We start from the raw sequence: 23,706 nt of genomic DNA, 5'->3' as shown, positions 1-23,706 counted from the left end.
AATGCTGCAGCAACCACACTGCAGAGCCGACACATTCCCAAAAGCCCAGAGACGCACAGGGTCAGATTCAGTTGGCAATCTCTCGCTGAGTGTTTGAGATCTGGAGGCTTTACCTAGTCAGGTGTGATAAGCAGTCGATAGACAGAAGCTCGGGATTCTCCAGGGACTCTCTTGAATACCCACAAAGGCTCAGTAACTGGTGTCATTGAGATGTGCCCTATCCTCTGCAGCCTCTCCCTCTCTTTCACCAACACACACTGACATGGAGCAGGCTGTATGGGGGTGCAAGAGGGGTACCTCCGCACACATCTTTCCCCTGGGTAATTATTTTTACATTATTACATGTGCTCAGATCCCAGCCGCCCACGCAAGGTGACAGGCAAATTTATCACTCCAGAGGGCTTCTGGGTTGCCTGTAGCCAGCAGCGGAAGATAAATGACAAAATAAAAGCACTCTCTGCTTAAATTGTTTCTGTTAATTCTGTTGAGGAGATTTATGAGTTCATCTATCGATGCATGAACGGAGATGTGGGAGAAATGTATATTTGCATGGCAGGCACACAAACATGTATTGGTTATCTATCAATCTATCAGTCATTTATCAGCGTTAGAATCAAAAGCAGCTTGCTTCAGAGGTATTGCAGGAAAGGTTGAATGAAGAGATGTAAAGCTTAGGACAGAGAGAACATAATGATAGAGGATGTGTTTTTTATTTGCGTTTGATATTGAACTCAAAAACTCATGGCAGGAAACTCACCTTCCATTGCTCATCAGGCCGCCATCGACTCTCTGGAACGTCACTATAGTGAGAAAAGGAAGACAGAGGAAAAAGAAGAAGGGCGGATATTAAGTGTTTTTAGTAGTAAACATAGCAAACAACCAGGATTTAATCCCACAGTTAAGACAGGATACATTGTTTTTCAGTATTGTCCGGTTTGCCCTTGTGCTGCAACAGCTATGTATTCATCTGTTCACTTTATCTTACACAGCTAGATAGCTGATGGAATTACTAAGGGCTGCAGATGTCTCTCTGCGTCCAATGCCTTTCATGAAAATTAAAAAAAAAAAGAAAAGTGCATGATGAGGATTGGATATTGCTTTGCTTTGCATAAGTGGAGACGTCATGTGTTCCTCAAGGACAAGATGCCTGATGAGAGGCAAAACTCATTTCATCTTTCTTATTTTGCTGCTGAGTTATTATCAGATTTGTGATTAAATCTCAGCCAAAAAATGATTAGAAAAGGCAGAGGGCTCATTAATCACGTGGAGTTTTCTATCTGCAAGCGTTGAGGCTGAGTTAGTGATCCTTCAGCAAGCAGGGCTCCCCCAGAAGCCATACGTGTGGCCTGTTCCATTACAGTGATCTATAGATAACAAGGGCCGCTCTTTTGTCAGTGGCTAGTAAAACTCCGTGGATCACAGTGAGAGACGGCTGTGAAGGATCCATTTCATCTCTGTTCAACGACCATGATGACAAAGCAGCGACGAGACTTCTAAGCGTGTAAGAACTTCAATGGATCACACAGGAAACACAGAAAAGCAGCAAGAGTTTTGGAAATCACCTCGTGCCGATGAGGGAAAAAACAAGAGGAGGGAAAAAAGAGCTGGTTTACTCAAGAGAGGGAAGGAGAGCTGTTAGTAATTTGGCTCATTTGTTCCACAGATGGAGATTAAAGAGAGGAGGAGGCTGAACATTCCTCCTCTCTTTTCTGTTTCATTCAGGTTGATTCCACAACAAGCCCGGGCATGGGCGCGAGAGGGGGCTTTTCTGTGGGTGACGTAGGAACACAGATGACAGGGAGAGGAAAACTCCCACAATAGATTACAAAGGCTGCGAACAGGACATTTGAATGCATCATCAACATTACCTAAGCTTGCTTAATCCACTTTTCTCTCTTGTGAACAGAATTGTCGGATTTTAAACAAGGTAAAACACTATTTAAATTTGTCTGGTGTGCTTGTCAGCAAATGGAATTAAAATTTATACTGCTAAAAAAAGGTTTGAGATAAAACCAACATCGCAGGTCTGTCTAAATTATATATAGCTTTGAAAGCTCGAGACAGAGTTGGCATTCCCTTATTCAGTCATAGCTAAAGCCGTATCCCTTTGTTCCGCCACCACCAAACTTGCATTAGAGAATTCTGTGTCGTTTGAGAGGGAGGACTGACAGGAGGAGGAGGTGGAGGCGACGGGTGGCTGTGCAGCGGGAAAGGCCTCTGAAGTCCCTATCTGTGCTCAGGCACATTTCTGGGCTGCTGTGGAATACTTTCATGTTAGCCAGAGTGACATGGCGGCATTGCTGTGCTTCTCGCCTCCGTCTTCCAGATAAGCACTTTCTCCAATATGAATACAGATTAATCCCCTTTAATAAGCATTAAGGGGGGGGTGGACGTAATCAGCGTATAAAAATTCCATCAAATCTTTTTGCCGCTGGCCGCGTGCCTCAACAGTGTGCTGATTTACCTCTCGTCTCCCGACAGCTTTAGTGGGCTGACACAGGACACTCTCGATACATCAACTAATTGTCAATACAGGGAAGAGCAGCACTGGATGACTCTTCAGTCGCACTCTGGCGCATGTTCTGAATATCGCTGCAGTCTAACTTTATAATCTCTGCTATGTTTGACCTTGTTTTGTGCTGTGTGGCTACCGCTACTCTAAAGTTTGCTTCAAGTTTAAAACCGCATGTTTGTCTTACAGATTAGTGTGTGCTATAATCTGTTTGTAAAGATGCAGTAGAAAGCTACATGTACACTTAACCAAATAATTTAAACTGTAACTCAGCTAAGCAGAGGGAAGGGCACTGTGTTCCTGACTCATTGTATACACTGATAGTGTACCACACGGAGGGCTCTAGACATGGGTTTTAGATTCATCTGTAGAGCCTCTCTAAGGCCATGTCCACACGTACACGGGTATTTTCAAAAACGTAGCTTTTTCTCCGCGTTTTGGCCTTTCGTCCAAACACAAACGCCGTTTTAGGTCACTGAAAAAGGACATTTTGTAAAACTCCAGCCATGGTGAGAAACTCTGTTTCCACGGAGACGTGTAGACGGGGTAAAGGGCGGTTTTGGCATGGACGTCCGGCTGTGCGCCGTTATCTCGACATTCCTTGCAAAATGACGGATGTGACAAAAACAGTGATGCTTCTAACCTTGCTAACAGGACCTTAACATGTTTACACATATATGTACAGTTACTCCTCGATGCACCACTGCAGCCGCGCTTTTCTTTTTTTTCTTAGAATGACCGGGTTATATCTCTGCCTGTTGGTGTGGCATTCTCATGACAGCGTTCCTGTTGTGTTTTCGTTTGGATGGGGATTTTTTTTATATAACTATCCTTGTGTGGACGGGGTTTTTTTGGAAACAAAGGAGGGAAAAACTCAATTTTGAAAAATACATGTAGACATGGCCTGACTTGCAACCTCAGTGTCTACGATAGAGTCCACTCCATCCACGAACGTTCAGATGAATGATCTGTACAGAGTTGTTACCACGCTGTTAAACCACCTAAATGGTTACAAAGCACAATAGAAATGTAGCCAAGCAGGCCAGATATGTTACAGTTGAAGTAGTGGGGGGAACTGTCACAAGTAAAAAACACATCAACTCAATGGAAGGGAAAGAGGGGAAAAATACACCACCCGTCTGTCTAACTGACACCTATGGAGAACAGATATGTAAATTACAACAGGATCCAAGTCTTAAAAGGAAAACAAAGATGAATAAGATCATTGGAGGAAGAGGAAAAGAGATACACGAGACAGGATGAGCTCCACTCTATAAAAAGTAGCCACAACAGACACACAAATACAACACTACATGTAAAGAAAGCTGTGGGTTTAGCAGGAATAAGGCTTAAGTTTGCAGGGCTCTGGTCATGGCTAAAAGCAAATCTAGATTTATTTGACTTGCAAATTAGCTGATGCCTTCATGGTTATGAAGTTTGGATTAGCATTAGCAATGACCATCAGCCCAACAATCAAAGCATAAACACTGTAAGAGGGCAGGAGATGGATCTGCGTTGAGGTGGGGTGAGGAGACGGGACAAATGAACAGTACCTGCAGGGGTGAAGGTGAAGGACTGAACTGCAAAACAAGAAGACAGAGAAGTTGTGCGTTAAAAGCCTGCAGAGATAAGCGGTGCTTTAGGGGTATCTGCACACTGGGGACGGGGTCAAGCCGAGAGGATTCAGAGAATGTAAGACCACATCATCGCCCAGCGTGCAGAGCAACAGCCAGGAAAGCAGCCAGCTCAGAGGCCACAGAGGTGTAGAGACGGTGGCACGAACCAAAGAAAACACACAAACACAGAAATGTAACAAACAGAAATGAAGCACAGAATTGTATTAAAGTAACTGCCACTGTGCATGCTCTGTTTGATTGGCTACAAATAATAATTGAAAACAGCTAAATAATTAGGTGTTTCTTTTGCTCTTTCTGCTCTTTAATAAGGCAGGAACTAATGTAAGCATTGTGTTGCACTGACTGCAGCACTAATGTGTGTCTCATTACCATTTTCTGCTCTCTAATTACATCTTGCACCCTTGGCGGTGTATATGGACTTGGTGGTTGCTCATATTGACTGGGGGGGTCACTCAGTAAGATGTTAGGGTCAGTGTGTGGGAGGAGAGCTGGACCAACTCCAGCCTCAGTGACCAGCAGAGAGTCCAGTCTGCCCACTCAGCTCGGCCCACTCCGGGCTATTAACCAACACTGTGGGTGGATTTGTCAAAAACTGTAGCCTTCTGGAAATGAGTCACACTGACATCTGTCTCCCTGTTGAGCTTTAACACCACAGCCACCTCAACCGACTGCTAGCAGCTTTTACAATGTTGCATCAAAACTGTTCTGATTAAGGCAAAAAGATGATCATGTAGCTGTGAAATTCTCTTGCTTTGACTAAAAAAAAACTGTAAAAGCCTAAGGCACAAGAGCAGAATGTCAGAGAAGATTTGCATAAACAAAGAGACTATGATCAGTCTAACCTGCGTAGTTGCTCAGGCCCTTTCTCTTCTTCCTCCTCCAGTACAGCCAGATGCTGAAACCCATAAGGATGACCCAGCAGGCTCCTCCGATACCAGCGATAAAGGCAGGCTGCTTCACCACATCCGTGATCTGTTCTGTGATGCTGTTGTTCCGGTTTCCATGTATAATCACGTCCCGGAACTCCTTACCTGAGGGCGCGGGGATAAACAGGCAACGTTAATGTGATGCAGGGTGGATGCTTACTGGAGAGAAACGCAAGTGGTAATGCAGTTGTGGTCGATTTGCTGCTTCAAGGTGAAAGTTAACACAGTAGCTTGTGTAATGGTGAAGGGCTGAAAATGTTCCACTTTTTCACCGTGCAGAAATAACACCTACAACACATCAAGAAAGGGGGTTAGATGAGATTAAGCTCAAAGATAGAAGGTATGATGAATTTCAGCTGAGATATTGACCGAGGGAGCAGGACACAGAGCTGAAGGATGTGCAGTGAAACATAATGTACAGACTGAAAAGGACAAAGCCTAAAAGCTTATAACAAACCCCCAGGTGAGGAGATTGTTTGCTTAGCTCAGGCCCTAATTCACTCCATTGCTGGTAAAACACACCATGTGAAATGAGAGGAGCGGATCCTGGCCGGTATTGATCTCCAATCGCAGCTCTCCCTGCCTAGTCTGGTGGACACTCTTTCATGGAGCATGATAAGACTCAGAGCACAAACAAATGTTCCCACACTTTGACAGGAACAAATACACGCTCATAAAGATAAACATAGTTTATGTGTTGTGTATGCATGCAAAGTCGCACACATGCGCTTCATCTTTTTATGACTGTGTAACCGCAAGAACACACACCCATTCGCACATCCGCAAACGCACAACATATTATATCAGCAGGCTTGGGGCTCTGCTCTCGGAGATGGATTATGTGAGTGACGCTGGGGAAATAAGAACATGCTACAGGCCAAGCCATCAGTTATGGGTCAAATCAGGCACAATCTGCCTCAGCTACACATAAATCATATGTGGGCAGGACACATATCAAAATAGTACTATTTTAACTGTATTAGACATTTGACACATCCGAGTATAAAATGAAAATCTTAACAGTATTTTTTTTTTTGCTGAAATCTAGGGCTGGAGCGACTTGTAGATGCAATCGACGGTATCGATTACGGACATACGTCAATAATGTGCGTCGCAAAAACAAGAGGGCTGAGTTAAGAGCTGGAGCACAGTGAAGTTACGGCACAGCTCCGCTCCGCTCGCCTGCTTCGCTGTCTCTCATACTTGCTCGACCACGCACTCAATGCACACTTCACGACACAGGTTACAGCGAGAGGAGAAGAGAGATGCATTCAAGTCCAGTTGGGAAAAACTCAAACTCGATCTTTCAATAGAGGGGAGGGTAAGAAGTTGACCTCTGTAGTACCTTCTCAAAAATTGTGGATTTATGTTGTTTAATTAGCTAACCCTGCTCTCTTTAAGTAAGTGCTTAAGTAAAAATACTGATTTAGGGATATGGTTGCTTTGACGTACAGTGATTAAATTAATCTGTGTCATAGCAATCCTTTTGAATTTGAGGTCCAGTATTTTGATTTTATTGTCAGACATCTGACAAATTGTCTATTATTATGATTATTTATTAATTTTATCATTATTAATATCATCAAACAGTGACGTGGAAATTGGAGACTTAAAAAAGTAAATAATCTTTAGAATAAACAATAAATTAGTTGTTAGATTAATCAACTAATCGTTCGATTAGGTGTTAAAAAATAATCGTTGCAGCCCTACTGAAATCATCCAGTACCACTGAAAGACAAACACTGATGTCAACATGAGGGGAAATAGAAACAGGATGTTGGAAAGTCATGAATGTTTTTTATCAATGAATCTTACCAATGATGATAGACTGAGGTTCACTCTTGACTCCAACCCCAGCGCTGGTGCTGGCAGCCACCTCCACCCGGTACACCACGCCCACCTGCAGCCCGCCCACCACCACGGAGCGTATGGCTGCATCCACTGTCTTATTAACATGGAAACGTGTCTCATTCCCCAGACACCAGATCTATCGCAGGGGAGGATGGAAAAAACAAGAGAGGCTGTTGATTACATGCTGCATAGTTTAAGTGTGTAAGCTTGACGAAAATCCACGCTGACTCGCTTGGACAGACCTTGTACTCTTGGATGATGCCGTTCTGGTGGTCTGGTGGAGGCGGGTCCCAGGAGATGCTGATGGAAGTGCTGTTCTGGTTTCCCACAGTCAGGACTGTTACCTGCTGAGGAGGAGCACTGGGAGCTGAAAGAGGAGGCACAAAAAACATGTCAACAATCAAATACACTTTTCAGGCAGCAGGAGTTTCATCCTTAGCAACAAGAATACAGAATGCACAGAAGTAATATACATTTGAATGTGTTTGAGGAGGCTTGAGGAGCTTATAAATGTACACACAAGTGCACAGACACACACACAATTTTTCCAAGGAATGTTATTCTTGGGGATAACACAGGTGGCTGAGGGCTGTCAAGATGTCTCATTAGAGGGGGATTTACATGAGGACCTGGGCAGGTCTGACATGGCTATAGCCTGTCTTTGACACTTCACTATGATTTAATATCTCATCCTCTGCTACAGCCTGGTGGATTTGCTCAGAGCATACTGGTATTGATTTGTGGAATGACGGCCTGGCACAGTCAGGAGAGTGCTCTCAGTCAAGCAAAGACTCTGCACTGACCGAATCAGGGTGGCATGCAGGTCAACGAGCTTATAAGACGAGGCGCAGACGAAAAGGAAATATGAAAAAAACACATTTCAGAGGAAGGAAACAAGGTCTCGGTAAACATATTGACTGATTCCATCGATCAGCCAGATGAAACTAAAGCCAGTAGGTAAGGATCAGAGAGAGGCTTCAGAGCGAGGCACATCTAAATGAATCGGCTCCATCCACAGGCGGACAGATAGTGGATAGAAACAAGACAAGTCCAAGCTTTCATAAACCTCACTCTGTTGTTATTCTGATGGCGACAATCTTCTGACCCCACAAGGGGTAACCGAGGGAAAATAAATAACAGTTGGCCCAACTGGAAATAACGTTTTAAAAATAATGTTTTCTCATTTCCGCAGTGGCTGGCAGGGGAGCGGCACCACAGCAGAATACTGACAGGTCAATTACTCCTGGGCTGCCTCTCCCTCACCTCGCCGCCATCCAAAATGGCACGTGTCACCCTGTAAATCTGTGCTCATCCCTCAGCGCGATTGGCCACACCGGCCCCCAGAGAGCCAGGAGGCCCTGGCATGGTGGAAGATAAATGGCTCCAATGATGAACCCAACACCTTGGCTAGATTAGAAACAATCTACTAAGGTAGCATCTGATCAACCATCAAGCTCGCGGCTCTCCAAAGCTGCATTACATCCAGGTGACAAAGTGCTGGACTGGTGCGTGGCAGCCATCAGAGGCAATGTCGTTCAAAGTTAATGTTATGAATGATTTAGCAGCTTATTATCATGCATATTTGTACTAAACAATTCACATTTTTCATTAGAGGCCTGGGAGGCTGTGCTAATAGAGCCATTAGCGGAGTGATGTATGGCAGGCAGGAATGTGACCCCCTGTCTCTCACACACACACTGCTGTGCTACACGATGAAGGAAAACAAACATACAATAGAAAAAAAGAAGCTAACGCACAGCAGTGGGTGGTGTGGGAGGAAACCTGCGCACCTCCTCCAGAGATATCCATCAACGTGGATGAAGATTAGTCCAAAATAAATGAACATTTGCACAAACATTACTGAGGCTCCCCTCCCCCTAAGCATTGTTTTGCATTACAGAAGTGTTCTTAGACCATCATTCCGAGGGAATCAGATGGCAACCAGAGTTCATTTATCAGCCGTGACACGACTGTCCAGATGGAGAGTGAGAGATGGTGTGAAAAAGCAAGAGGGAGACTACAAAGATGGACACAGCATTTGAGCGCCGAGCATACTGCAGCCCAGCGTCTGTCTGGTCCTGCTCTTGGGATTCTCTAATTGTGTTAGCTAATGGACTACCTTACTTTTAATCACCCTCTAAACGAGACTTCCCTATCCATCTCGCTGCCCTTCTCAGTAGTCCCAGGGTCTCCAAGGAGCCTAGAGCCGTGTGTCTGAAGGTGTATCAGCTATGACCAGGCACAGCAGTGGGGTTGTGACTGAAATAGAAAGGGGTCGAGCTCACCGAGGGACTGGGATGCAGATAGAGCAGAAGCGGGGAGCGTTATCAGCATTGGTAATTGCTGGGACAAGCAGGTTCTGGAGGCCAGAGGGAGAGGTGGTGCGCTGGGATGTATGTGTTTACTATATGTGTGTGCGTGTCGGTGTGGGAGTGTGTGTTTGGGATTGCTGTAATGTGATGGCAGCAGCATCACTGCAGCAGTGCGTAGACTGGCTGGCCACAGGAGATACCGTCCCTCTGAGGAAGGGAAAATAAATGGGCCTGTCACACAGACAGGATGTGAACTGTCTTCTATACATGCAGGCCTAAATATGTTGTGGCAAGATGGGCTTTGTCTACAGCATAAAGAGTCTGTGTTTGTCTCTTTGTGCCGTTGTACGCATGCACTGTCTTTCTTTACTTCGGATCACATCAATATTTCTTTAGAGTTGTTAGACTTGAAAGCTGAAGCGAGTCTGGTGCAGTGGACGTTGGATGCATTTCTGTTTTGGCATAGGTCAAAATAGTAAAAGCATCCAAAACCAGACCTGTGCGAGTGTCTGTGTGTGTGTGATATTGTGCCACATCGCCTTGTCAGAGCCTGTCTGAATCAAGCTTTGGGCGACAGATCATATTCGCGGGAGGAAGTGTGTGCTGCGTCCAATCACAGCTCAGGCCTGTGGCTGCTGGGTGATGGATTAGAAGAAGGTTGGCACTAACACTACCAATCATAAACAAAAAAAAAGCACAGCAGGAAGGTCAGACCGACAGGCACAAACATGTATTCACGCACAAATGCATTCATACATGTACCCTCAGTTCTCAGTATGAAAGTGAGGAAAGCAGTGCCTGACAAAACCCGACATGAAAGCGGCCTATGGGGTCATGTGTCACACATCATCTTACGTTTGTGTGACTCTGTTGCATTGCTCCTGACATAATACCCAGCGTGCTGTTCTTCTTCTTACCTTCCTCAGTCGTTCGTGCCGTTCTGGATTCGCTGTCCATGCCTTGAAACTCGTTGAAATAAGGACGCACTTTGATCTCATACACGATGCCTTTTTTAAGTGCAGAGAGAACGACACTTCGCTCAGAGGGGACCTTCACATCCTGAGTCTGCCAGGTCCCTGGTGAGGGAAGTCCGGACGTCTGCCTGTACAGGACTCTGTAACCCTGGATGAACTGGGACTGACGATCCACCTGAGAAAGTGAACAAAGAGAAAATGAATGCTGTATTTCAGTGTAAAAAGAAGTGTGCAGCGTAGTGAAGGAGATGCTACCTTGGCTCGGCCACTAGACAATATAAAAGGATGTTTTTCGAAATGTATTTACTCCTCACAGGATTGCATTCATGACACTTTAGAGGCTGTTACTCGTTTAATGGGCCTTTCATCACCAGCTATGGCACACTTAGCTCAATTAACAGCCTGACATTACCTCATACACCCAGCTCCCTGCCAAAGTGTTCCCACCTCTATTAAAAAGACTTCCCGTAATGCCACCTTAAAGGACATATGCATGTCTCACATGTATTATAAATACTAACTAGTGGCCCTGGAAAGCCGGTCCCAGCACATGTTAGATCGGCTGTGAGTATGAGAATGTCATACAGCAACAAATAGAGACACCCCGGGGACAAGAGGGGAATACACAGCAGAGGCTTTAACAGCAGATCTGTCCCATAGAAAAGATGGAGAGACTAGAAGTGTGATAGCCCCCTGCAACCCACAAAGGCCCCCGCTCTTAAAACTTGGGCCCATTTACCTAGACAGAAAAAGCTGAATTTATGCAGAGCAGAAGCAGGCGCATAACTCACTGTAATGGCTTGTTAACAGTAGAAGAAGTGAGCGGGGCTTTCAAGTGGGATATTAAGCAGCTGTTTTTCACCAGTGTAGCCCGAGTAAATCAGCAAAATGGATGCATGACTTTTATTAATGGAATGATTTGGGAATATAAAAGCTCTCCGAGAGTGGCCCCTCTGTTTACTGAAAGGGCCCCTGATTGATTGGGCAGCCATGTTTGTGTTGATTGTACACTACAATCATAAAGCAATGCTTTAACATTAAATTAGCTCTCACGTCTTGGGGTGAGACTTATTACTGGGGTCAATAAACATGTCACCAGGAAAACTACTAATGTGGTACATTTGAAAATGGAAATAGGAACCCAGTGCCTCTAAGTGATAGGTGTATACTGTAAATACCCGCACCTGAATGATTTATAGCAACACAATTAAAATGAACCAGCACATGTACTGTATAAACACCTGAGCTTTGAATAATATAAATAGCAATTTATCCTCATTTCCATACAATTAAATGAAAAACATTTCAGCTAAAGCTGCAGCCCTTTTTACATTTTTACATTCACCAAAACTGTCTAATTTGTGGACTTAATGTGCTGATTGATGCTGCGAGGAACACAACACAATATGAGCATATGCACAGTGGAGGAGCAGGTGTGTGTTTGTATGTTTTAAATATGTAAGTTAAAGAAGATTAATCGTCTTGTGGTGGGAGGAAAATAGGAAAACTGGTATTCACAAAATACAGCTCCAGCACAGACATTAATTTCAATCTAATTTTAAATGTGCAAAGTCAGTGCTTTAGGAGCGAAGCAGCTGAAGACAGATGGAAGATTGATGAACAACCAGATGTCTCTGACATTTCCTTTGATGTTCAGTGTGGTTAAGAGAAACAATTTCCCAGCTATTTGATCTTCAGATACTTTAAAGTCACCACTGACGATATTTCAAAGCTGCAGACTTAGGAAACAGCCTGACTAAAATTTCCTGACATAAAACAAGTGGTAGCCTGGAGGAGCACCTTCCTGGCTTCAAAGAGAGATCTTCAAAATGAACTATCGTAACTTTATGGCTCAATTTGACAAAATCAAAGATGTAAAAAGAATGTAGAGAGATAGGAGAACCGCAAACAAATCAATGAATCATATGTATCAAAATCGGCATTAAGATTAGGGCTGAACACACCAAAATGATGCAGTGTAATGCTACTAAAATGCGCTTACCGTCCATGTGACCTGAATGGTTGTAGGACTCAGGACGACTGGGTTGTGCAGCCGAACTATGACCTCGCCGAGCTCCTTCTGTACGTGCCTGTGGTCGACACCCTGAGCTGGAGGACTTATGTCTGTGAGAGAGGAAGAAAAAATTAGAAAAAGTGCGAGAGGTGTCCAAAAAGTTATTTTCTCCTCCACTTGGGTTACACAGAGTTCAGTCAGTTTATCTCACTGATCCTTGCTTCATCAGCATCAGAGGTGGAAGGGTAAAGGAGTGACTGAATAGACCATTTGGTTTCAGCAAGCAATGTGTGACTTGTCTGCACACACGGGGGCCTGACTGAACAACCACGTCCACAAATGAACTGAGAGCACTGCGACATATTGGCTGCTAGATGAATGAAAAACACAACACTATTTTCCAGCTCATTTCCCATTTCGCACTTGCATGTGTTTCAAGTTACGAGCAATAAAAAAACTCCAGCATATGAGATACCGAGTGTGGTTGAAGCAAGCCACATTTTGAAATGAAGCAAAAAAAAAAGAACTCGGAAGAGGAAATCATATTTCAGAAATGCTTCATTCATACAACCCAGCACAGTCATGAATCACAGAACACATTAACAGGGCAAGACAGGCCAAACACAGTTACAAAGAAGTGAAAAATCAATTTGTCATCAATGCATGCCATTTTCAATAAACAACTCCGTATATCATCTCAAGGCCTTCACCTCAACACGAGAGATATGCTGCAAATCAAATTGTTAAACACACACTTGGCTTACATTTGACAGAGCTGGGCCAAAGGTTCCCTTTTTATGTTACTCAGGACTTTTCATATCAATGTGATCTGGAGACTGTGGTCTGTGTGATGCCGTAATCAAATCTCCTCTGGCTATGGAGGCCATCATTTTCTCCTGTTATGATCATTAACATAGCAGGGATAGCACGAACTCTGTTAGGCCTTCCAAAAGAAGGCATGCTTATTTTACATAATTGCTTAAGTGTAGCTTTAATGAGGTGGGCTGAGATGGAGAATTTGACCTCTGGAAAGCTCTGCAGTGCTTCAGTTTAGCTATTCACTGCAGATTGCAGCGAGGAGCTGATAAGTATCACACTCTGATGCTAAGCACACGGACCTGACCCTATAAGAGGGACCACAAGCTGTACTCAGCAAAAAGAAACACACATACCAACACTTATAGGTGTTATGACAGATTATGAAGTAACTACCTGCACTATGAATACAATGAGATTCTTTCACATTAATGTTATGAGAAGTACCTTGTGTTCGGACAGGCTCAGACATGGGGCTTGGATCACTCAGGCCCTGGTTGTTGACTGCTCGCACCATGAACAGGTAGATGGTGTTTGGACGGAGACTTTTGACGGTAAACTGGGTGGTTTTGATGTGATCTGCTACTGTTTGCCAGCTGTTGCTCACTGATTGACTGGAATATAAAAGAAAGGAGATAGTACTACATAGTACAATATACTTGCCAATGAAATAGTGAGGGAGGGTTTGATGTTAGAGCTAAAACAAACCTGAATGCTTCGATGACAAATGAGGAGACGGGTGACGCTCCGACCATCCCAGGCTGCCACGATAGGGACACACTGTTCTTGGTGACGTCAGTGACCTGAGGTTTTGATGGTGGGCCTGGAAGCTCGTTCTCATCATGGTTCTTTGTCACCAACACGCCACCTGATTCTGAATAAATGGAACCAGAGTAAGTCTCTTTCTTAATGGAAACTATATTTTTTTTCCTGTACTTAAAATATATGGAATCTTAAGTCCATCTTGTACCTTTGACTTCCAAGTAAGCACTCCATGATGTTTCCCCGCTGGAGCTGGTAGCCACACATGTGTAGGTCCCAGAGTCTGAAAGCTGGTGTACAGAAGAAGACACACGTATTTATGAATAAAACAAACGCACACACACATACAGCACTGACACACAGAGCATAATGTCTGCAATAACAACACTTTCAGTGAAAGGGCCATGTCATTTCACACATCCTGAGAGCCACAGCAGTGAGTGAACACATGTGATCTTCCCATCGCTAAAAGACTGAAAAGTGATGGTGCGACTTCATAAGCAAGCCTTGTGCAGGCCAAATTGTGTGTCATTTGCGAGTGCCTCGAAGTGCTGACGCTAATTTCCTAATGAATTCCATTTTCTACTCACCACCCTTCCATCACTTTTCCACTCCCCTTCCTTATTTCCCCACTGTCCTTCCGACCACAACAAAGCCACGCTAATTAATTTAGGGTGGGCTGCTGGAGCCCCCTGGACCGATGACAGCTGGCTTGTCTCTCCATCCCTCTTAGGAACTTTGGTTGTTTGTTGGTTTTTGTCCCCGTGCCTTCCTTCCATTTATTAAATAACATGTCAGTGGTCGGCAGCTCTGTCAAGCGTAATAGATATTCCTCTGAGGCCTCCGGGTGGGGAAAGGAAGATGTGAGCCTTTAAATTTAATCTACTCTAAACGTGTATGTGTGTACACATGTGTGTGTATATATCTATAAGTGCATACATGTTTCTATGCTACAGCTGGAGTCCATCCAATCCTGCACAGCTGAGCCCGGTTGAAGCTGCCGTGGCACTAAGTGATACCATCAAACAATTAAAGAAAAAATCAATGCTGCCTATTCATCTCTTTAAAGACATTACGGTAGCTAGCTTATCGAGGTTATGCTTAAACATCCTACTGAATGCTCCAAGCTTGAACCCTGCAGTGTTGACCAGGCAGCATATAGACATCTTAAATTAAGATGCATAACTGAGGAGAGTTCTTATCAATAAGACGCATGGATCCTTTACCTTGATGCTTTTGATCTGCAGGCTGCCCAGCTCCTGCAGGGACATGCGAGGGTCCTTTCCCAGCAGACTGATCCCATCCTTCAGCCAGCTGATGGACGGGATGGGGTCTCCAGATGCCTGGCACTTCAACAGCGCCACGCTGTCCATCGCCAACGTCTGATTGGACGGGCCTTGGCGGATGATGGGTGGCGGCCTGTCAGTGAGCACTGCGACACAAACACAATGATCCTTATTATTCCCGAGTTCAGAAGGGTGACGGCGTTCACATGAGGCGTCCGACTGTTACGTAAAATGAGTGACAGCACTGATCATAAAATGCACAGGGGGTGGATGTGGGTGTCTTTCATAAAGTAGACTATTTTCACTGCAGGTTTAGTAATTGCACCGCAGAACAATGACCATATCCTGTATTTCCAGGAAGCGGGGAAAGAACAGCTGAGTAGTGCTTTCTAGTTTCATTGATGTGGCACAGGGATGCTAAGCAGTTTCCAGTTACTGCCTGGGTAGCCTTATTTTTATACACTACTCGAGACTCTGTGGTACAGTTTGGCGGTGAGACTCTGGGCTTTTGACTCAGTGTGGTTCAGATAAATACTTCATTATGTGCAGTGTGGGGCACAATAAAAGGTGAATTTCAAATACTCACTGAAACCACCTCATGATCCTTGTAGTGCGTGTAAACAGAGTGAATAGCATCTGAATCCTAACAACAAATAATCGGAGGAGACAATCCTTTTATATTTTGTTCTAGCTTCACTTCAGATGAAAGCGAATGCTGTGATGAATTTCATTTACATGAGCGGATTCATTTGTTATAATGTGCCAAAAAAAAGCCTGTGGGTTCCTTCTATGAAAAAGTGGGATGTCAGAGGTGATCTCGGAGAGAGTTAGCACTCCAGCACACAGGCAGTTTATATATTTAGAGTTGAATAATGTGGAGTCCCCCTGGCATCACAGAAGCCACATTAATTAGAAGGTATGGATTAATGATGTCAGACCTGCAGGGGCTAATTACCAAGTCTACCTCTGTAACCTTTCAACACATTATCACACCCTCCATTCCACCCCTATTTTCTCTCTCGCCGCTGCATCTGACAAAAGGAAGTGATTTCAAGTAAAACACTTTTGCAGTCACTGTTGCTTGGGGTCACCTCAAACAGAAAGAAGAAAACCGTGGAGAACCCTGATATAGGATCTACCCTAAGCCAAATTTTTCAGTAATATTTCACTTATTGTTTATGGCTCTGGATGTTTTAATGGAGGGGTAATGCAACCATATGAATCAAGTCATAATGTAAATCTGCCAAGAGAGGATTCAAAGCACCGGCTACAAGCAGGGGACTGATTCTGCTGTAGTCAAACTCGAAACATAAAACAGGGAAGTTTTAAGTCTGCTGTTCATTTACTTCAAGATTTACACAAGCATTGTAAGCTGTGTTTGGAACATCTTGACTCCAATACTTTCTCTGCTAAAGCTATAATCTCGAAGATCTCAGTTTCGTTCTCTTTAGCGGCACCTATGGTGATAAACGGTAACTGCGGGAGCACACTTCCCAGATATCCAGACAGTGTTGCATGTGTGACGTCCACGGTTGGCTCCGGTTGTAACTCTTGATTTTCCTCACTGATGGTCGCTTTCCTTTTTAGACTGTTTGCTTCATCTGAGCATCGAGTTTGTTTTTTTTTCTTTGGATTTTCACTTATTTTTGAAGTTGTATCTGTAGTCATCCATCTTTTCTTTGTTTGTTCAGCCATAGTAGATTACTGTTTACTCGCAACACTTGCAGAGACTGGAAAAGCAGCCGCTTAGCTCCGCCTACCCTCTCTGGCAGACCAACCACTGCTGGGTGAAGGAAAACGCGTAGATAGTGACTTAACAGACATTTATTTAAATGAAAATTTTCCAGATTATTACTTTAAGAGAGGCTGGAAAGCTGTGGCCAGTTCTGACAAAACCAAGTGAAAAAGCACAAGGGCCTGATAGGTCCAGGGATTTGATGCGTCTGTTATATGTGTTGATGGCATGTAGGAGTGACAGAGGGAGGAGGCGAGGCTCAGCCAAGGCCTTGGGTCTCTGGATCAGGAATTTCTCATTACAGATCTCCTTGAACTCCACAGACTGTTGTCGGGGCTCGGGGCAGTAAATCACACGGAGACTGCGGCAGGTGTGGCCATGACCTCACCCTGGTCCTCCTGTACTCTCTCCCATATCTCTCCTGTTTTTTTTTTGTTGGCCCTGCCTAACACCTATCTTATAAACATGCCTTTTGTTGCTTTGAATTCAAAAACATAAAGTAAATATAAAAAACCCCCCAATAATTTTAACGATTCAATGTTAGGTTTAAATGTGACTATATATGGGTTCAGGCTCTTGACAGACATACCAATTTTGTGTGTGCAATAAAACCGTTCCTGCTTCAGACTACATGTTAGAATAAAGTCCTGTAGTGTTTTTAATCTTTCTGCTAGCAGGTACTTCAGCAGACATATGGATGGCCGTCTATCTGACCATCACAGCAGCTGAACAGATTAGATGCTCCCACACCTCGCAGGACCACATAATTCATTCTACAGAAAACCAGTGTCAGTCACTCACTCAATCATGTCCCCCCCCCCAGCCCCCTCCCTCTTTCTCTCTGTGTCTCGTCCTCCCTCCTTTACACACATACATGCACCTCGCCCACTCACCCAAGCGCTGATCATTAAACTTGAAGGAACTCAAGGGCAACGCTTTATTTCCTTTGCAAAAGCAGAAGTAGAAATTTTTAATTAAATTTTGTCACTGGAAATACACAGTAACTGAAGGTCATGGGCGTACTGGCATTTCCAAACCGAATTATTCCTGCACAAGGTAAAACGAAAACATAATCATCGGTGCTTGTGTACCTTTACTTTCAAGGGTGTTAAAAGGCCAAACTCCCATTTCAATAGAGCAGGGGAGGAAATGTGTTACAGGTAAAAACACTAAAATCAGATGTTGGTATAAATAAAGTGTTTGTTAAGAGGCAAATGTCTAAATGCATGTGGGAGAGAATCAAACATGGACACCAACTTCACCACGTTTGCAGGGGTGCAAAGACGTGTTCTAGTGTGCTGGCATGGAAATTTCCCTCACCATCTGTGACCTCCAGTTGAGCTTTGGCGAGGATGCTGCCTGCGACGGTCAGGGCCTGGCAGATATAGTAACCAGCATCTGCCCGCTGCACAGATGAGATGGTGAGGTCTCCGCTGGGCGACACTGAGAAGCGACTGTTCGGCTGCTGGGGTTGGTTGGGAAAGAGCAAATTCTGCAGGAAGAGGAACAAACGGGCAATTAGTGACAACATGGAGCCAGTACGACCTGGAAACATGACAAAACAGTCACATTTAACACACACACATGTACTGTGCACACTCATGTACACACATAGCCAATATTACAACAATTTAATCTATCACATGGTTAACCAACCTCAAAAACTGCCCGACATGTGTACAGTTTGATGACTTGGTTTCAGACTTATTCTTGAGCCAAGCCAGAGGCTCCACTGTGTTATGAAGACCACTTTTGCTCTTGTTGGCTTCATGACAACTTTCCTTTCTGCTTCAAATCCACGACTGTTCTGAGCTGCTCTTTTACCGACAGAGACCACCCCGTACGAGCTGAGCTTCCATCGAGCAAATACAATTCATCTCTAGACTAGCTAAAGACAAAAGGATCATCAGAGTAAATACACAGGATCAAAGGACTAATCGTGCTGGAAAAACATGATCTCTACATCTTCTCTCATTAGCTATTCAGCCGATCTATCCCAGCTCTTTCTTTTTTATATCCCTTTTTTCTTATGATCCCCAAAGGTAACAAGCAAACAAATTAGAGGGATTTAATTACACTTAATCACTTTAATGCAACAAATTATCTTGTTTTTTTAAATTAGGCTCCACGCATCTCCAGCACACGAGAGTTGTACACTCCATTATCCTCAAGTGTGAGAAAAAGGTCTTTCTGTCATTAATTACTACACTGAATTAGCTTTAATTTGTTCTCTCAACAAATACCTTTGCACCCTGTATACGCCAGCGTGGGCGAGGTAGATAAAGCATCTATCAACACAAGGACAGAGACAAGTGCGGAGATGGCGAGGACGTGCATCTGCTTGTACAAAAGCTGTTTGTAGTGCATTCATTTCAAGAGGCTCATCTTTAATGACAATGTGAGACGCACGCCGGATATAAATCTGCTCTATGTGAACAAGCTCGCAGCGTCACTCAGTGTGACTGAGTCATATGCTTTAGGTCATACAGTGGTTAGAGGTGAAGTGGGTGAGAAGTACACTAAATGTTTGTGTGAACAGGTAAGCATGTGTCTCACTTCTGTTCACTCTTTCAAGAGAACTTTGCTGTAATTGTTGCCCTGCAGGCTCTGTGTGTGTGTGTGTGTGTGTGTGTGTGTTTGAACCTTAGCCAGAGCTGAATCATATCTCTGGCTCATCTACAAGCCCCAACAGGCTCCTAATTGGCACTGTTGTTGAGCGTAGTGAGGACACCCAGGTATTTGAATGGGTTATCTGCTTGAGTGAGGGATAGGATCGTTCTTATCAGCGCAGGGTCACGGGAAACCGATTAGCACTTTGCCAGGCACGCTGTCGTTTGGCGGCTCCTGAGAACAAAGGTGTTTCTGTGTCTGCTGTAAAGATACTGATGACAGATAGTGTAGTTTCAAGTGCTTTGTGTATGTATGTGTGTGTACGAGAATCATGAGTACTCAGCAATTGTGCATATAGCAAAGGGGAACTAAACAAAGTGCCGAGTGTTGATAACAGGAGATGCAAAGTAGATAAAGCTGCCAACTAACAGAGCAATATATTTTCCTGCTTGAGAAATAATGCGAAAAAAAGCAATAAAAAAGATAAAAATGTTTTCCACACAATGGGTATTGTGAGATTGTTTGCTCTTACCTGACTCCCCTCCTTCTGCCAGAAGACAGCAGGCTGAGGGTTTCCTTTGGTTTCACACGGGAAAGAGGCAGTGCGGCCTTGAGCCACGATTTGGTCCCTTGGCCGGATGACAAACTGGGGCGCAGCTGAGGTCAAAGGGCAAAAAGCAGCAGTGTTAGAAGAGCAGTGGCACAAAGTGGTAACAAACATCGGGGCTGAAGATTGTCACGGCTTGGGGAATTTCAAGCAAAGACAAGCAATAAACCACACGGTCAAATCAAAATGGGAGTGCCGTACAGAGCGTCCATGCAGCGTTTCATCCGTTAATCGCTCTCTAATGGCTCTGAACAGAGGGAGAACACCAACCACTATCATTGCCATAGCAACCAAGTTGGCCATTCATCCAGGTGAGGCTAGGGCTGAATGAATGACAGTCACATTGGCATTCACACAGGGAAGCGCCTTGGTCACAATGGCATTTAGATCGGAGACAACACAAAGGCACACCCATGCCCTGGCAACATCCAAAACTACGAACAGGTAGAGACACACAGGGAGCTGATCACGTCTGACTTTCCACATGAAAGGCTTAGTCTGCATCGTAATGCATCTCATAGAAAAGTCAAGATCTGAAGTGGTGCAGTACTTCTGATCAAAGTTGTATCAAAAGGAAGTGAGAGACAGAGAAGACTTTTGGGTGTTGGATACACTTGGAGCTAACACCTCTCCATCAAAGTGAGGAGGCTTGAAAAGCTATCAAACTTTGAAATCTTAGTGTGAAGCTTTCTCAGTCAATATTCACGATCCATCAGGAGCCAGACCAGTTGTCACACGCTCACAGTCGAGACGGAGTGAGACGTTTCTGACTGACAACTTGACAGTTGCGGTTCAATATTAGAAGGAGACGAGTTTGGAGTTTAGATACAAGTCCTTTTGGTGTGCACTGTCAACTCTCTGCACTCCCCTGACCGCTCCCTGATGGAGGGATTTCACACCAGCCTTCTAACAAATTTCAACATGTTCAGGCAATATTCATCACCTATTCACAGGACAGTACCTATCAAAGGCTTATGTGGAAAATAGTATGTTTCTTTGATTATGACTAACTTTATTACATAACACTGAGCGCCACCCACTGGCAACAATCTGTAATTATGGGAGCACACTTCCCAATTTAACCAGGCATCTATGGCTGGCTCCCTTTGTCATGTATCTAACTCTTCCTCGCTTTCCTTTTTAGACTGTTGGCCTTCATCTGATCTTCGAATATGTTTCTGAAGTATCTGTAGTCATCGACCTTTTTTTGTTTTGTTTGTTCAGCCATAGTAGATTACCATTTCCTCGCAATGCTTACAGAAACCAGAAGTGCAGCCACTTAGCTCCGCCTACCCTCTCTGGCAGACCAACCACTGCTCTTTATGTACAACCTGCAACTAATACTGGACTGGTATTTCTTACACAGTAGCTAATCATACGTGCAGATGCAGAATACTACCATGATTTTTGCAGCTGCATAACTTCATCAAGGTCTCTTAAAATGTTTGAGCTTTGACCTGAGGTGCTTTACTGCTTGGCCCTAAAACCTCTACTGTTTATTCTCTTTATTCTTTCGACGGAAGGATGTTTGCTGCAGAGGCAATGAAAGCCATCAACTTAGAGAATCCGACTCCCTGCAAAAACATGCACACACTATAGACATGAGAGAGTGATTAAACTTTATACAAACGTATACAGTTTGTTGTAAAACTCAGTGACAAAGAACAAATCTGAATTGTTGCAAAGCAACATCTTGCACCCTTTCTGTTTCTTTTGATTTCTTTGTAAGTCCTTTCAATGACAAGCCAGCTGGTTCCAGTAAGGCCAAACCCTTCCCATTTGGCTGGTTTCTGCATGTAATCCCTTTTTGGGGGTGTGTATTTGTCAAAGATACACACAGTTGGGAATGGTACAGATGGCTACAGATTTACTGCCTTCCCATTTGGCCTTCTGCAGCTTGGATTTCTTGTGGCTCTCACAATGCTGGGCCTGATACAGAGCTCCTAAATCATGCTCTGGCAAGGACTCGGCTCCCTCCCTTCACTTCCTCTGCTCTGTTCGATCTCACATCCTGCATTACTAACTACTCGCTAAAAATATGGTTTAACACCTCTAAGACTGCGCTGCACTTCTATGATTTAAGATTTATAACTGGTTTATGCTTGCATGTATGATCATATTCAGCTGGAATTAGATTTTCAACTAGATTTCATAAAACTATTGCACTTGAATATTTAACCCATTGATTACAGGTCAAAAGTCTTTTTGAATTGAGTATCTATCGGCCAGAACAGTAGCTTTGATTTGTTCAGCTTTTCCTGCCGGCTTTGGATTAATCTTGGGCTTCTTCTCTAACTGTGCTACTACTTCAAAATAAGGACAAAGGAAAGAAGGAATACTTATGGGAAATGTGAGGGGGGTGGACTTAAAAAGGAGAGGGAGGCCCAGGGAGAAACAGAGATCAAAAACTCAGACAAATCAAGAGGAAGTCAGTGTGTGTGACGGTTCCCCAGCTTGGCTCAGGGCTAACTCACACTGGCCTGTTTTGATTCTGAGACCCTTAATGACACGTGAGAGGCTCCTTCCTGTCCCCTCCAAAGGAAACACATGATCAGGTGCCCATATTTAATTCATGACAAGTCACATCTGCCTGGTTTGGAGAGGGCTCGGCATAAAACAGCAGTCAGGGTGAAAAGAACAAATGGACAAGGAGACAGGCGTTCATTCAGTGCACCCAGGCACACAAACTAAGACGAATTTCCTCCTCCTTTAAAATCCCACGTTCAATCATATTTTATTCAGAAGTCGACAGCAATTACTGTCTCTTCCCACAGGCAGAGTGAATGTGTAATTTTCTCCATCTTCTTGAAAGCTGACAGTTTGACAATCATAGAAAAGCTACTGCTGTTTTGGCAACCAAAGTCCTGCCACTGAAGCAGTGTCTGGGTTTTCTCTGCCAGTCGAGCCTGTCTCGAAACACACTTCTCCGCTCTTTGTCTTGACGCTTACTTCTTGTTCTTGCATTCCTGCACTTTCTCCTCTTAAAAAGCACACCTTTCTCTTTAAATAACCATTTTCAATCACTTCCTCCGACAATTAAACGTCCTAACTATATCGTATCTGCTTCTGCCTTGACCTTTTTCCCTATCTATAGGGAAATAAAATGAGATCCGCAGCTCTGCTTTGTCGGGCTCAGACGGAAAGAAGCTCGTCCAAAACAAACAGATCTCAGCTTTGTGTTCCAAGAATCCACAGATGGCCACAAGACTTGCAAGTCAAACACGTCCTGGACCATATGAGATGACAATGTCTCAGACTGCGAGTCCACTCTGTCGCTGCGAAAGACACGGTCTCGTATCTAAAGGGCTTTTAACTTTAAAGCTATAGTGTTAACGGAAAACTTCAGTTACTTTAGTGGACAAATCTATGCTATAGTAAAGTGTCATTTCAACCTACACCGTCCCATCAGCACCCCACTGAAGTTATAGAATCTAAACCCACAGAAAATAAGTGCACTTCACAAAGACAAATATTTGGAACATTTGTGGCTGTTGTAACTTTTATCACAAAGTTAGACTGTTTACTGTCTAATCAATAATAATCACATTTGGAGACATGAATTTGAAGCCAATTCCACACTCTCAACTAATTAATTTTAATACAAAGACGGACACTTAGAAAAGTATGAAGCAACATGAGAATAAACAATTCCCTTGGTAAACTA

The 23,706-nt window shown here is 43.9% G+C and overlaps 1 protein-coding gene across 1 annotated transcript in view; it reads right to left on the bottom strand.

Moving 5' to 3' along the window:
• robo2 (roundabout, axon guidance receptor, homolog 2 (Drosophila)) overlaps window positions 1-23,706 on the bottom strand; it is a 159,712-nt gene that overhangs the window by 23,229 nt on the left and 112,777 nt on the right. The window contains exons 8-19 of the mRNA XM_069668005.1: window positions 19,968-20,092; window positions 18,146-18,317; window positions 15,031-15,236; window positions 14,013-14,094; window positions 13,751-13,916; window positions 13,490-13,656; window positions 12,215-12,336; window positions 10,156-10,387; window positions 7,169-7,293; window positions 6,891-7,062; window positions 4,992-5,180; window positions 758-800 (exon numbers count right to left, since the gene is read on the bottom strand). Coding sequence (XP_069524106.1) covers window positions 758-800; window positions 4,992-5,180; window positions 6,891-7,062; window positions 7,169-7,293; window positions 10,156-10,387; window positions 12,215-12,336; window positions 13,490-13,656; window positions 13,751-13,916; window positions 14,013-14,094; window positions 15,031-15,236; window positions 18,146-18,317; window positions 19,968-20,092 — 1,801 coding nt within the window. The remainder of the gene's footprint in view (window positions 1-757; window positions 801-4,991; window positions 5,181-6,890; window positions 7,063-7,168; window positions 7,294-10,155; window positions 10,388-12,214; window positions 12,337-13,489; window positions 13,657-13,750; window positions 13,917-14,012; window positions 14,095-15,030; window positions 15,237-18,145; window positions 18,318-19,967; window positions 20,093-23,706) is intronic.

This window comes from Semicossyphus pulcher, unplaced genomic scaffold (assembly GCF_022749685.1).
Source record: "Semicossyphus pulcher isolate SPU_LCO1_2020_fin unplaced genomic scaffold, fSemPul1.0.p SCAF_19, whole genome shotgun sequence".
NCBI lineage: Eukaryota > Metazoa > Chordata > Actinopteri > Labriformes > Labridae > Semicossyphus > Semicossyphus pulcher.
Note: the sequence above shows the minus strand (reverse complement) of the source record. Positions and strands in the feature narration are given on the sequence as shown.